Source organism: Octodon degus, unplaced genomic scaffold, assembly GCF_000260255.1.
Source record: "Octodon degus isolate 3935 unplaced genomic scaffold, OctDeg1.0 scaffold00140, whole genome shotgun sequence".
Classification (NCBI taxonomy): domain Eukaryota; kingdom Metazoa; phylum Chordata; class Mammalia; order Rodentia; family Octodontidae; genus Octodon; species Octodon degus.
In genome coordinates, this window is record NW_004524716.1 from 2,263,530 (window position 1) to 2,276,427 (window position 12,898).

Below are 12,898 nucleotides of genomic sequence, written 5' to 3' on the forward strand. Positions count from 1 at the left end.
GCTTATTTCACTTATGAGTATATGTTCAAGTGGCATCCACTTCAATATAAAGGCTTCAAGTTTATCATTCTTTATAGCTGAGTAATACTCCATTGTGTAAAAATACACCTTTTTCAACCATTGTTGTATCTTATACTTAAATAAAATGAGCCATTCCTTAAAAATAAACAGGTATTACTCTGATCTTACTAGTTATTCTTAAAATATAAAATAATAAAATTGCTAGTGAACCATTTTAATTTTTCTTGTTAAAGTTGGACTTTCTTGCCTTAAATTAACAAACCTTGTCAGTACATAGCATACCTCACAGCATTCTTTCAACTTTCAATGAAATGTGTGCGGGTGGTCAGTAAAGCCCGAGAATTTTGGAGGCCAATAAGTATCCTTCAAAATGAGTATAATGCACAGTTCATTTTGCAATCCACTTAGCTAATAAACTCCTTTAAAACTGACTTTGGACAAGGAACTGGCTTCTGACCCCGCTTCTTCCCTGAGAGCTACAGGAAAAGGTGTCATGCAGGCTTACAGGTTGTCAGAGTCACCTTTTCATGACAGCCTTTTCGGTGCAATTCAAATTCATATGCACAGCTTTACATGACAGAGCTTTTAAGAAATATTTTAAGGCCAGCGAGATCGCTCAGTGTTTAAGCAAGCACAGGGATGACAGTCCAATCCCTGGCACCACATGCCACACCACCCCATCCTCAGGGTGGGCTGAGCCAGCCAGAGTCCCAGCATGGTGGTGCATGCCTGTAATCTCAGTGCTGGGGAGGCTGAAAGCAGGAGGATCACTATGAGTCTGAGCTGTGTAGTGAGATCCCGCAACAACCAAACACATTAAAAAAAAAAAAAAGAAGAAGAAAGAACTATTTTAATAAATATCTATGGATCTCAAGATTTTCAGAAAGATCTTGACATCAAGTCTTTACACGTCTTTGTGGTTGCAGCCACACCGCTAGTACACAAACCAGGCAGTCTTTCCACAATCTACTGTGAGGCATGTGCCTGCTTCTTTAGGGTTTCATCCCAGCAACTCCATTTGGTTCTTATTTGTCAGATGTGTACATGCTTTTCTCTTCAGGGTTTCTAAGTCATGCTATTAACCGCTAAGGTCTGATATACCAAAGCCAGTCTGGACAGTTGAGGGAGAGGGAAGGGAGGTGAGGAAAAGCTAATTTCGAGTAAGGTGAGACAGGCAGTGGTTGAGAGTTCAGGACTACTCAGCACTACAGAGCAGATGACAAGACCAGGCATCCTGGAAGACAACTGCTGCTGTGGAGAGGCTAAAGGTTCAGCCACAGGCAAACCACCAACCCAGAGAGCTAGCTTGCTGCATCCTCCACCTTGGAAATGATGCAGGCTGGACCTCTGGGAGAAGAAGGAGGCTCCGGTCCAGGTCTAAGACGTTCTTCTATCTGGGTAGGAGGTCATGGAAAGACAAGAGATGTATCAGGAACGTGGGGCAGAGGGACAGCCACTGTGATGGCGCCCACTGCCGCCCGGACTTAGCTCTAGCTCTCCACCTCCTCACCTTCTCGCTCCTTGTTCTTCAAGTGTCCTTACCTGCTTGTTCCATCTATCCAGTCCTCACCCCTCACTGTCAAGCTACCAGATACTTTTCCCAACTTTTATTATTTTTATAGAATGAGTTTGGCTGAGCACATAGGATCAGAGTTCTTGTAACTGTCCAGCCCCTGCCGCTCTCATGCTTGTTGCTGTCACTTGTTTCAAAGCAATGATCACACTGCATTGTGATTCTTTTAGGGGCCCGAAGCCCTCTCTGGTTGGGAACACTGTGACATCTGTGTCTTTGTCTCACTCACCCTGGTGTCCCCTGAGGCAGCATTCTTCTAAAATAACTTTTTCCAGAATCCTAAAGGATTCTTCGTAGTCCCAGGATTCTAGCTAAAGCGTGCACCTCTGATAGTTAGGTGTGGGGAAAAGCTGATGTATTAAGATAAATTATGGGATCAGTGGCTCTTGGAATCATAGTGTCTATGCAGAACCACCACGACCATCACGAGTACCATCCCCCACGCTTCTACGGCTTGAATGTGGTATTTTACCATGTGTGCTACTTGTCTGCCGAAGACAAAGTGCAACATTCCCACAGTCACGTGGTTTTGTTCATGCCTACCTTGACAGACTGGACTAGAGTTTGGAACCAGAGAGTCATGCATAGACTTGGTTGGATTCAAATGACTCCCCCAAAAAATCAGAGAAACAAGGAAGGAAAGAAAACCAGGATTCATCAACAGGGCAACTGGCAACAGGAAGCTTAAGATACTTCTGTGATGTCAATCATGGCTGCAGTTCCCTTAGGTAGATGAGCTTTCTTACTTAGGACCGTTTACACAGCAAGCCACACTCTCTAGAGGTTACGTTTCTAAACAGCAGTGAGGCAGAGTAGAGGGACTTTCTGTTCTGATGCAGAATTTTACTTTGTTTCCTTCCTTGTCCTTTTTCGCTTCCCTCATTTTCTGCTTTCTGACTTCATAAAAGTGTGGTGAAGATGTCTTTGGATAATTGAATGCTAATCGATTCAAGCTCCTTGGCAGACACCATGGATTTAAGTAGCTATCTAAATGATACCGCTAAATAATTGTTCAATCAAGATTAGCTGGCTTCCTACACTCTGAATATGATTTAAAAGAGAAGTCTATAGTGTGTTCCTTAATATTTTTTTCATTGCTTTTTTTTCCTGCTAGATTATAAAGCTTTTGAAGAGGCAGCTGAACACTTCCAGCCTTACATCAAGTTTTTTGCCACCTTCGACAAAGGGGTAAGTACCTACAAAACCCTAATGTCAACACTATTGTAGGCATACAGGATTAAAGTCTGAACTTTCTACCTCTTATTCTTTGCTTTGAACAGCACTGACCCTCCTCCTTTGTCTTTTTCTCTGGAGGTATGAGAATGAGAGATGAATGCAAATATGCTTAAAAGGATATAAACAAATCTCTAAAAACATACAAAGAAAAATAACAACCCACCTTGGTCTTCCTGTGCCCCAAGAACAAGAAGCAGGTGGGCCCAGAGTACCACAGTCCGCTGTTCCCTTTCTCTTCTCCATTTCTGGGCTGGGCCTTTCCCCTTCCTCTTTGGTGAAGTGGGAAATTGAAGGGTTAGGAACACTATCGAATCCCTGGTGTTTTGGAAAGCTACTTGTGGGCTATGTTATTGATATGTATTTTATGTAATCCAGTTGGTCTTCTTATCTGAATGTGACAAGTGATTTAAAGAACAGCAGAGACCAAGAGACCTTGAACAAATGGGTGATGTATTTGGGTTCTGTGTAGCAGAGGCCTTGCCCCAGTAGCTGTTATTACTAACAGGACCACTGTTTATTAAGTGCTTTCTATGCATTGGGCACAGTTGGGTCAAAGGCAGCTGTCCATGTCCGTGCAGGTACACATCCACTGATTGAATACACTTGGGGGGAGAAAATGACCCCAAGAAATTATGTCTGTGCTACACACATTCAACCCTTTTTCTTGTCATGATTCCCTAAGCAGTTTAGTGACTATTTACAATTTATATCATGTTGGGCATTGTGAATGACACAGAAATGAGTTAAAGCATAGGTAGGAGGTCTGTAGCTGATATTCAAACACTACATCATTTTTAATATGGGACTGTACATTAACAAGGCATGCTGGAATCAACTCCCGTGCACACCATGGGGTGACTTTATTGGGTCTTTATATCCCCACTCCTGCAAACAACTTTGAAAGGTAAAATCTCCTCTTTCTCATATGAGAAAACAAACTTACCAAGGTTAAATAGAATGCAAGGTCTCCAGTGAATTAAAGTAGCCCTGAGATCCCAATGTAGAACCATCTATGCCTCAATCCCCAACTCTGTACAACAGAAGCCCCTAGGCCTGCCCTTGAGGGTCAGGGTGCATAAACACACCCCACAAAGGACACCTGCAACCGCAGACATCACCTGCCCACAACTCATACAGATGACACGTCCCACAACTGAAAAACAAAATTATTATATTTGATAGAACAAATAAATCTAAGGCAAACTAACTCCTTAATCAAATACAAGTCAAAGTGCATCAGGGAGGGGTCTTCTGAGAATTAAGGGCATTGGTAAGCGGTGTGTGTGGCATTTCTTCTTGGATGGGCTCAGATATTTTACTTTTATTTTTTTTAACATTTTATTTAGTGTGTGTGTGTGTGTGTGTGTGTGTGTGTGTGTGTGTGGCCAGCTCAGCCCACCAGGGGGAGGGGCTGGCTGGCATGTGGTGCTGGGGGATTGAATCGTGGTCCCTGTGCTTTGCCAAGCTTGTTCCAAGTAGGTGCTTTAGACCACTGAGCCATCTCGCCAGCCCAGGCTCGGATATTTTAGAAAAATAAGAGAGGTTAACAGATACGGGAATAACAAGGAAAAATAAATCACATTTGATTCATATATATATGGGCCCTATGCTGAGGCCTATGATACAGAAGAGAGGTCTATAATCTCAATAGTAGAATAAAAGTTGCCCTAATTGGCTGGATTTTAGAGCTAGGAGAGGTCCTGAGCAAGAACACTAATAGCTGTCACTTACTAAGTCTTACGTGCCAGACTCTGTCCTGAGGGCTTCATGCAGGCTTTCTCGTTCCACCGTTTCCAGATTCCTAAGGGAAGAATTGGGTTCTTCTTCCTCAGGAGAAGCGGAGGTACTGAGAGATCCCGTGATTGGCTCACGGTCACAGAGCAGTGGTAAAGCCGGGCATCGTCTCAGGTTGGCCTAAGTTCAAAGTCAATGCTGGATACTACCAGGCCCCAGACGAAGGAGCAGCAGAGACTGAATTCTTAGCTGGTGTTCGGCACATAGTAAACATGCAGAAAATATCAGCTAGCTGCAAGAACAGTTGTTAGGAAGGAAAGACTCATCTAGGCCTAGGATGATAGGAGGCTGGAAAAGGATATTAGAGGAAGGGGAGCCTGCACTGAAGCCTACGCTGGGCTTGTCACTGCCATTTTGGTTCTCATCAGCCGGGTGTGGCGAAAGGCTGAAAGGCAGGGAGTGAGGCAAACAAGTTTGGCCAAACAACAAAGCCTTAGTTTTCAGAAGGGTGGTTGGATTCTGAGTTCAGGGTACTGTTTGTTCTCAGAAGCGCCTCACACTGCAACTCGATGGTTTCATGTCTGTGGCCGGGCGAAGAAGGTGAGGTCAGGCTATAATTAAAAACTTGGAAAGCTGCTTGACTAAAAACTCTGAAGGACACTGAGTCATGAGTGCCGCTGTGGGCTTTCATGGCATGTAAAAAAGAGTTGCGTTCTCTCTGACTTTACGTGGTTCACAGAGGCTGCCGCTCGCTCTCAGGCGCCTCGGCACTTGCAGGCATCACAGAAGGGTCAGCGCAGGAGGGAGACAGGGAGGTCCGGAAGGCATGGTGGCAGCGTCCTCCATAGCATCCAGCAGAGGGTGCTAGAGCAGAAGGCCAGAGCGCTGAACGTCAGGTGGAGGAAGGGACCCGAGCCTACAGCACACTCTAGCGAACCTCAACGGGACTGAAAGATGGTCGGTAGAGGTTTAAAAACAGGACACGCAAGGGCTAAGGCAGAAGTCACGCAGTGACAGAGATGCAGACACCAAATGGTAGAAGTTGATGTGACAAGAAGACCTGATCATGGATGAAAGAGAAAGAAGAACCCCAGAGAAGATCAAGATTGAAAATCTCAGTTTCAGGACAACAAAGACAGGAAGCTACTGAAAACATTAAGAAATAAATCTAGGCGTAAGAGACTATTGAATATTGGAGGAAATTATGAATCCTTTTTTATTATTACCTAAAGAGAAAACAGAATAGTTAAAATTTAAAAAAAAAAAAAAGGGCTGGCGAGATGGCTCAGTGGTCTAAAGCACCTACTTGGAACAAGCTTGGCAAAGCACAGGGACCACGGTTCGATCCCCCAGCACCACATGCCAGCCAGCCACGCCCCCTGGTGGGCTGAGCTGGCCACACACACACACACACACACACACACACAATAAATAAATGTTTTAAAAAAATTTTTAAAAAAAGAAATGATACACAACTTCACCAAACAAATCAATAGGAATTCAACAATGGTTGCTGTATTGCATAATATTATCTTCAAATTAGTTGTTCAGGGCCAGCGAGACAGCTCAGTGGTCTAAAGTGCCCACTTAGGCAAGCTTAGGCAGGCTCAGGGAACCACGGTTCGATCCCTGGCACCACTTGCTGTGCCAGGCCTACCATCAGGTCGGGCTGTGCCAGCAAAACAAATTATTTGTTAAGATAACCAGATATAAGAAATCAAAATTAGAACAAAGAAAAAGTTACAAGAAATTAAAGAAGACAAGAAAAAAATCAAGCATCCACTGCTCCCCTCTAGACCAGCAGAACTCAGTAGTACAATTATCCAAGCCATCCTGCACATACCCATAAATGTATCTTTCTCCCCCTTCCCTCCCTCTCCTATCCTATTCCTTATCCCAGTTTTTCTTTCCCTTCAACCACATTCATTCTTTTTCACAGAAATCTTACCTTTTTACAAATGAAGAAACATTTAACTGGAAGTGTTTCCCACCCATCCATTTGTTCACTCGCTCAGCAAGTATTTGCTGGGTGCCTCTAATGTGCCAGGCCCCTCCCACGTGTCAGGGACATGAACAGTGTTCTACAAAACAGATCCTCGCCTTGGCAACATTTAGGGTCACTACGGGCACGGGGAAGAAGGGAAGAGAGCAGGTGAGGAAGTAAACAAGCCAAGGACAGGGTCCTGAGTTGGACAACTGCAAAAAAGTGGAAGATGTCAAAGCTCGTTGTATAGATTTGGAGGTTAGCACTGCCAACCACTTCCAATATTGTTATCCTTGGGGAGCTTTCAAAAACTTTGTTCTGTGGGCTTACTCCTAAAAATTTAAGATTTTTTTTTTTTTTTTTTTTTTTTTGGATTATGATAAGGCCTAAGAACTCTACTTTCAAAAAACTTCCCAGGAAATGTCATAGGGCAGACAGATTTGGGACTTAACGTCCTGATCCTGATCCTAAGTGAAGCCACGTGAAGGCTCAGTCCCTCTGAGAAACAGCTGGGCCAAGACAGGGCTGGGGCCAGGGATGGTGCCCCCTCTGCCATACCCGGCAGCCTGAAAGATGTCAGTTCTAATGATCCAACATCACTTTGCAATGGCCTGCTCCTTTCTCTGCCTGGGAGCCATGAAATGAGAAATTGTTGTCTCTGTTTTAATCACACTGCAGCCCAAAGGGAGCTGTGGTAAACTAAGAACAAGTTAAAGCGTCATATCCAGAAGGTTGAAGTTCATTCTGAGCCTCTTTTCCTTGGTGACATCTCAACAGGCTTGCTAACTTGTAGGAAAAACAACTGTGTCAAAATTCATGCATGTGCACATGTTAAGGAAAGAGCCTTGTACTCGTAGCTTTCCTGTCTTTCTCCAAACCTATCTTAGCTAGTGAAAGAATAGGAAAGAATGGGAACACTCATTTTTATGGGCTGCTTTTAATAGTACAATGCATTCTTATTGACTCTCAATGTCCACAAAGCACATCTGTTCCTAGAACAATGCCTTAGACACAGGACACACTAACTACTTCTGAACAAAATGAATAAGTGCTCCAGACAGCTAAATCTCCTGCAGTCTTTACAATCTAAGACACTATTATAAGAATGCAAGGAAGGCATCCTCTGAGACACAAGCTGAGGTCCCTTTAGAGGGGTGGTGGGGAGAAAGAGGAGAAGCTCAAGTTCACTAAAAAAAAAATGCTGGAGAGATGGCTCCGTAGAATAAGCACTTGCCTGGCAAGCTCAAGGGCCCAAGTTCAATCTCCAGTTCCACAAAAAAGAAAAAAAAAATTTACTCAGGTTTTCCAGACTTAAATTATAGGACATGACAATCTAACGTGCTATTCAAGACTTAACACTCAGACTCAGACATGGGGCTTCAGGGATCACCATCACCACTGTGCACATGTGCACACACACACATGTACACATATATGCACACACATGCTCAGGCACAGGCATGCCAGGGCTGCTTGCCATGATGAGCTCTCCCTCAAGAGGTGTTCTTACAGCAGGTGAATTGATGCGAACATATTACAGGAAGGATAAGGAAACATTCCACTAACGCGTGCACCTCCTTTCGCAGGGATAGGCATGTTTTCCTTTCTTTGCACTGTGAAAGACAAGGTAATTTTTCAAATCAAAAGAATGTGGGAAGGCAGAAACACTGGAGGCTTGGATCGCTTCACTCAATAATCTCTGCTCCTTCAGATAGATGATCTTCATGAATTGCTCGCCCCAGTGTCGCCTCAGTAAAATAAATACAATAACAGCTCTTACTTCATACAGCCAAAATGAGAAATAATTTATCCAAAATGTTTTGCAACACTGAGCACTCCATGTGTTCTGTCTTATTGCTCTTTTTGTTCATGTAGTCACTTCCCATTGTGTAGCAGCGTGGATTCCTGATTCCTAGAAGAATAAGTGAACTCTAAGAGGCCAGGGACAATTGTCATTTTCAAGCCTGTTCTCCTTAAGCCCAGCTTTGGAAAGACTCATGTGCAAACCTAGGTGTTTTGTTTGTTTGTTTGTTTTTTGCTTTTGTGCTAGGAATCAAACTCAAGACCTTGCGCTTGCCAGGCAGGCGCTGTGCCACTGAGCTACCTCCCCGGCACTTGTTGTATGCTTGCTTCCCGCCACCCTTCCCCACCTTCTTGCCTCCTTGCTCCACAACCCACAGAGCAGCCATCTGAGATGAGGGGACAGGCAGTAAGAAAAACCCCACACTTCCCTTTTTCAAAACAAAATCAACATGACAATAAAGTCTCTCTTGATGGATTGTAGCCTGTTTTCTTTAACTCTGAGCAGGTTGCTGGAATTTCTTTCTCCTAAGTACAGTAAGAAATGTCTTTTGGAGTATAGTGACCTGGAATTAATAGCCATTGATGACAGAAGCCATCTGGGCCTAAGTGTTTCCTCAGAATGGACTCATTGTATAAGATCTTGTGTAACACCCAGGTCCCCCCTCCCATTAGTCACAGTCTCTGGGTCCCTGGGTCCCTGGGTCACAGAGCTGTAGTTACCCCCACCAGGCCTTGACTCCTAGGCAATGGCGTGCCATGTCAAGGGAACCACTGTTTGTCCCTGTGCTTTCTTGGACGACAGCTCTGAGAGAGAGAAGAATGGATTTGGTTTTCTCTCCAGCACTGCACATTCCAGGCCTCTCAAATCACGTCACAGAAGGCAGTCATGAGTTCAGTGGCTTAGCAGATGAACACAGCCACCATTCTGCCTGACAACAGACTGATGTGCAGCCACTTTAATCAAGAGTGAAAATGTCTTCCAGGCTACAGGCTGGTTCCCTGAGGTTTTACCTGTTATTTGGTTTTATCTGTTTTTATCCACTTCAATCAAGAGAGAAAATGTCTTCCAGGCTATAGGCTGGTTCCCTGGAGATTTTTATCTGCTGTATGGCGAGCCACCCTTCTGGGCTCACTGGGAACTGTCCAGGTTTTAACATTAAAGTTCCAGATCCCAGAAAATACCTCTGCCCTGAGCAAAGCAGAATAGCTGGTCACCTTATGGTTGTTAAAAAGTTGGGCACTTCCCAGAACTTGACAAACCACCAAGCAAGCCTGGAACTGACAGTTGAACCCCAGGGCCTGCACTTCAACCTCGGCAGCAATTAGGATTTATGAGCTGATCAAGTACAGATTAATGGACTGACTTCCAGTGCTGCATACTTGTGTGCTTATAGGTTTCCATCAATGCCTTGTTCCGTCCACATGGCTTAAATCTACACAGCAGGTTCCCTTGGTATTTACTTCCTCCTCCAGCCCCAGCAAATACAGTGGAATAATGACGAGGGTAGAATGTTCTCTACCCCTAATTGCCCTCATTTGTCAGATAAGTCTTTCCTTTCTGTCTCTGTCTCTATCTCTGTCTCTGTCTCTGTCTCTGTCTGTCTCTCTCTCTCCTTTCATCACAGAGATTGGTCTAACGCAGGTCATAGATGATGAATTTTTGTTACTTTAACATTAAGTTAAAACTATCTATGTACTTTGTGTTTTTGCCAGAGAGCACTCACTCTTCTGGTGGATGTACAACACATTGCTACCCTGGACGAGCACTCAACCTGTTGTCCCATTTCTGTTACAGGTTGCAAAGAAACTGTCCTTGAAGATGAATGAGGTTGACTTCTATGAGCCATTTATGGATGAGCCCATCGCCATCCCCAACAAACCTTACACAGAAGAGGAGCTCGTGGAGTTTGTGAAGGAACACCAAAGGTGCGCGAGACGGCACGTGGGAAGGGAGTCGGGGGGCTGGCGAACTGGAAAGAGGCTCTTAGTGCTGGTGGTTCTGGCCCACCAATATCAACAGCCCAGAGCATCCCAAGCAGAACACTGGGCATTGATAAATGGCAGCTATTGCTTGTGTTAGGTCTTTTGTGGTGGGGCAGAGAAGTGGAAGTAAAAGAAAGCGGTGAGGCCTTTACTAACTCTGAGGATGTGGAGAGGATCTGAGGGAGATGGGGGATCCTCTGACCAAGGAAGGTGGAGACCTTATGGACTTCTGCTTGGGGTAGACTTTGAGGGGCAGGTTCAGTGACACCTACAGAGCTGACTGGGGTCTCCCTTGTGCGTGCGGGAAAGGTAAAAGGAAGTTGCATCTAGGACTGAGGTGAGGAAGGAGGAGGAAGTGGTCATTGGGAAGATAAGCTGTTGTTTTGGGGATTCAGCCATGTTGGATCAGGGCTGTAATAACTTAGCAGTCTGTACTCAGGCCAGAACCTCTCGGCTTGCAAGAAGGGTTAGGCTGCCTCTGCCCACTCAGCAAATCTCCTCAAAGCCAGGGTGAGATGTAAGTAAAACCCTCGACTAGTCATGCCAGCAGTTTGATAGAGAGCTTCCTATGTGCCAAGCACCAAGCTGGGTGCTTTATGGGAGCTGCTCTATTTCATCTCCCATCTTGTAGGGTAATATTACTCTCCCAATTTTAAAGATCAAGCAACATGACTCAGAATAGGTAAATAACTTAGCCAAAGATGAACATAGCTTCTCGGAAAGGAATATTTGCTGCTCTTCAGTCACTTCAGCAGATATCAGCAAACTTCTTCTCTGAAGGATCAAATAGTAAATATTTCAAGTTCTACAAGCCAGATACCCTCTTCTGCAAGGGCTTGACCCTGCCCTTCTGGCACAGAAGCAAGGCCTTTGTGTAAACAAACAGGACAGCTGTGTCCCAACCAAAGTTTATTTACAACAACAAAACATTGGCTAAATTCGGTCCACCAGCTGGACTCCGCTGATGCTCTCTCGAGGAACAAATACAGGAACATGGACCACAGCAGGGAGCTCATCGCCCTGCCCACCCTCCCAGTGCGCAAGTATAGTCACTGAGCCTCGTGTGCCACAGTCCCTGTGTATGGGCAGTCCTGGTCCCTGCAGGGAAGCAGAACAAAAAAGGAATAAGCATTTACAATCTCGCCATCTGAGAGGCCAAGAATTCACCTAGCACGTGCAAGGCCCTGGGTTCAGTGCCGAGTACCGCAGAGAACAAAAAACCTCATACTGTTTGCCAGTGTTCAGAAACACATGAAATTATGAGTCAAACATAGATCCTACTTGCCCTTCACCCAAAGATTCCTAATGGCTTTTGGTGATTGACCCCGTGATAGAACAGTGGCTGTTCTGGTCCAGAACCAGTTCTGTCCTTTCGGACCTGCTCTGGGCTCTCGAGGGTGCTGCCTGTTCAGCAAGATAGAAGTGCCTTCTGCCCCAGGAACGAACCAGCCCTGTGGCTCAAACCCATTGTTCATAATAGATTTGATTTACCCTGAGTCAAATGAGTCTAGGGATAGGTTCATGGTTTGCGTTTAGATCTCCCTGGATGTGGCTGAGCAAAGCAGCTCCACTCCTAGGGAAGAAGAGGGCTGGGGACTCTCCAAGCTCTTGGAAGGGAACCACTAACTTGTTTACATTTCCCAAGGCAGCGCTGGGTCTCTGCCACTGGGGAACCTTAAGGAAGCGCTTCTTTTTTTCAGACCTACTCTCCGGCGCCTGAGGCCAGAGGACATGTTTGAAACCTGGGTAAGACAGTGACAAATTCTTTCTTCCTTCCAGGAATGCATGTGTCCCCAAGTGGAGTGCCCATTTGATTACGTTTCAAGTCTCAGCCTAAGTCTTACTTGGCTGAGCTCGATGCCTAGAGGGGGGAGTGTGGGCATCTTGCTCATTTAAACTCAGCTCTCTGTGCATCCAGGTTAAGTCTCCTTGGTACTATTCCCTGAGGAAGCGCGGGCTTTGCTCACAGGCCACCAGAGACTAGGGTGACATGCTGGAAGGGGCTTAGGCTACAGGTTCATAGTTCAGGACACAAGGTCATAGAGTCCAGAACCTGCCACCTAGTAACTTCATGACATACACTGAGTCATGTCATCTTCCTGAGCTTTCAATTCCCCATCTAAAATCAGAAGTCTTTGTAAGGATAAATGAGATGAAGCATTCAGAGTGTGGGAGGCTCTACATGGTAGTTCTTTTTTTAAAAAAAATCAACTCAAAAAATAAAATAAAATAAAAATAAAAAAAATAAAAAAAAAATCAACTCAAAGGGCTGGTGAGATAGCTCAGCGGACTAAGTGCCTGCTTAGGCAAGGGGCCAGGGTTCAATCCCTGGCACCGCATGCTGCCCCAGCTGAGCCAGTCATGGAGTCTGGGCGTGGTGAAGCTCACCTGTAATACCAGCACTAGTGAGGCAGAAAACAGGAGGATCACTACAAATTCGAGCTGTAGTGAGACCCTGCACACGTGCGCATGCATACACACACACACACACACACACACACACACACACACACACACACACACACAAATTAACTCAAGGCACTGGAAAGCAATCAAGACAGCTT

The 12,898-nt window shown here is 45.1% G+C and overlaps 1 protein-coding gene across 1 annotated transcript in view; it reads left to right on the forward strand.

Moving 5' to 3' along the window:
- Positions 1–12,898, forward strand: part of Casq2 (calsequestrin 2) — a 65,130-nt gene that overhangs the window by 27,712 nt on the left and 24,520 nt on the right. Inside the window, exons 5-7 of the mRNA XM_004641722.3 lie at positions 2,709–2,782; positions 10,147–10,277; positions 12,035–12,080. Of these exons, the coding sequence (XP_004641779.1) occupies positions 2,709–2,782; positions 10,147–10,277; positions 12,035–12,080 (251 nt within the window). The remainder of the gene's footprint in view (positions 1–2,708; positions 2,783–10,146; positions 10,278–12,034; positions 12,081–12,898) is intronic.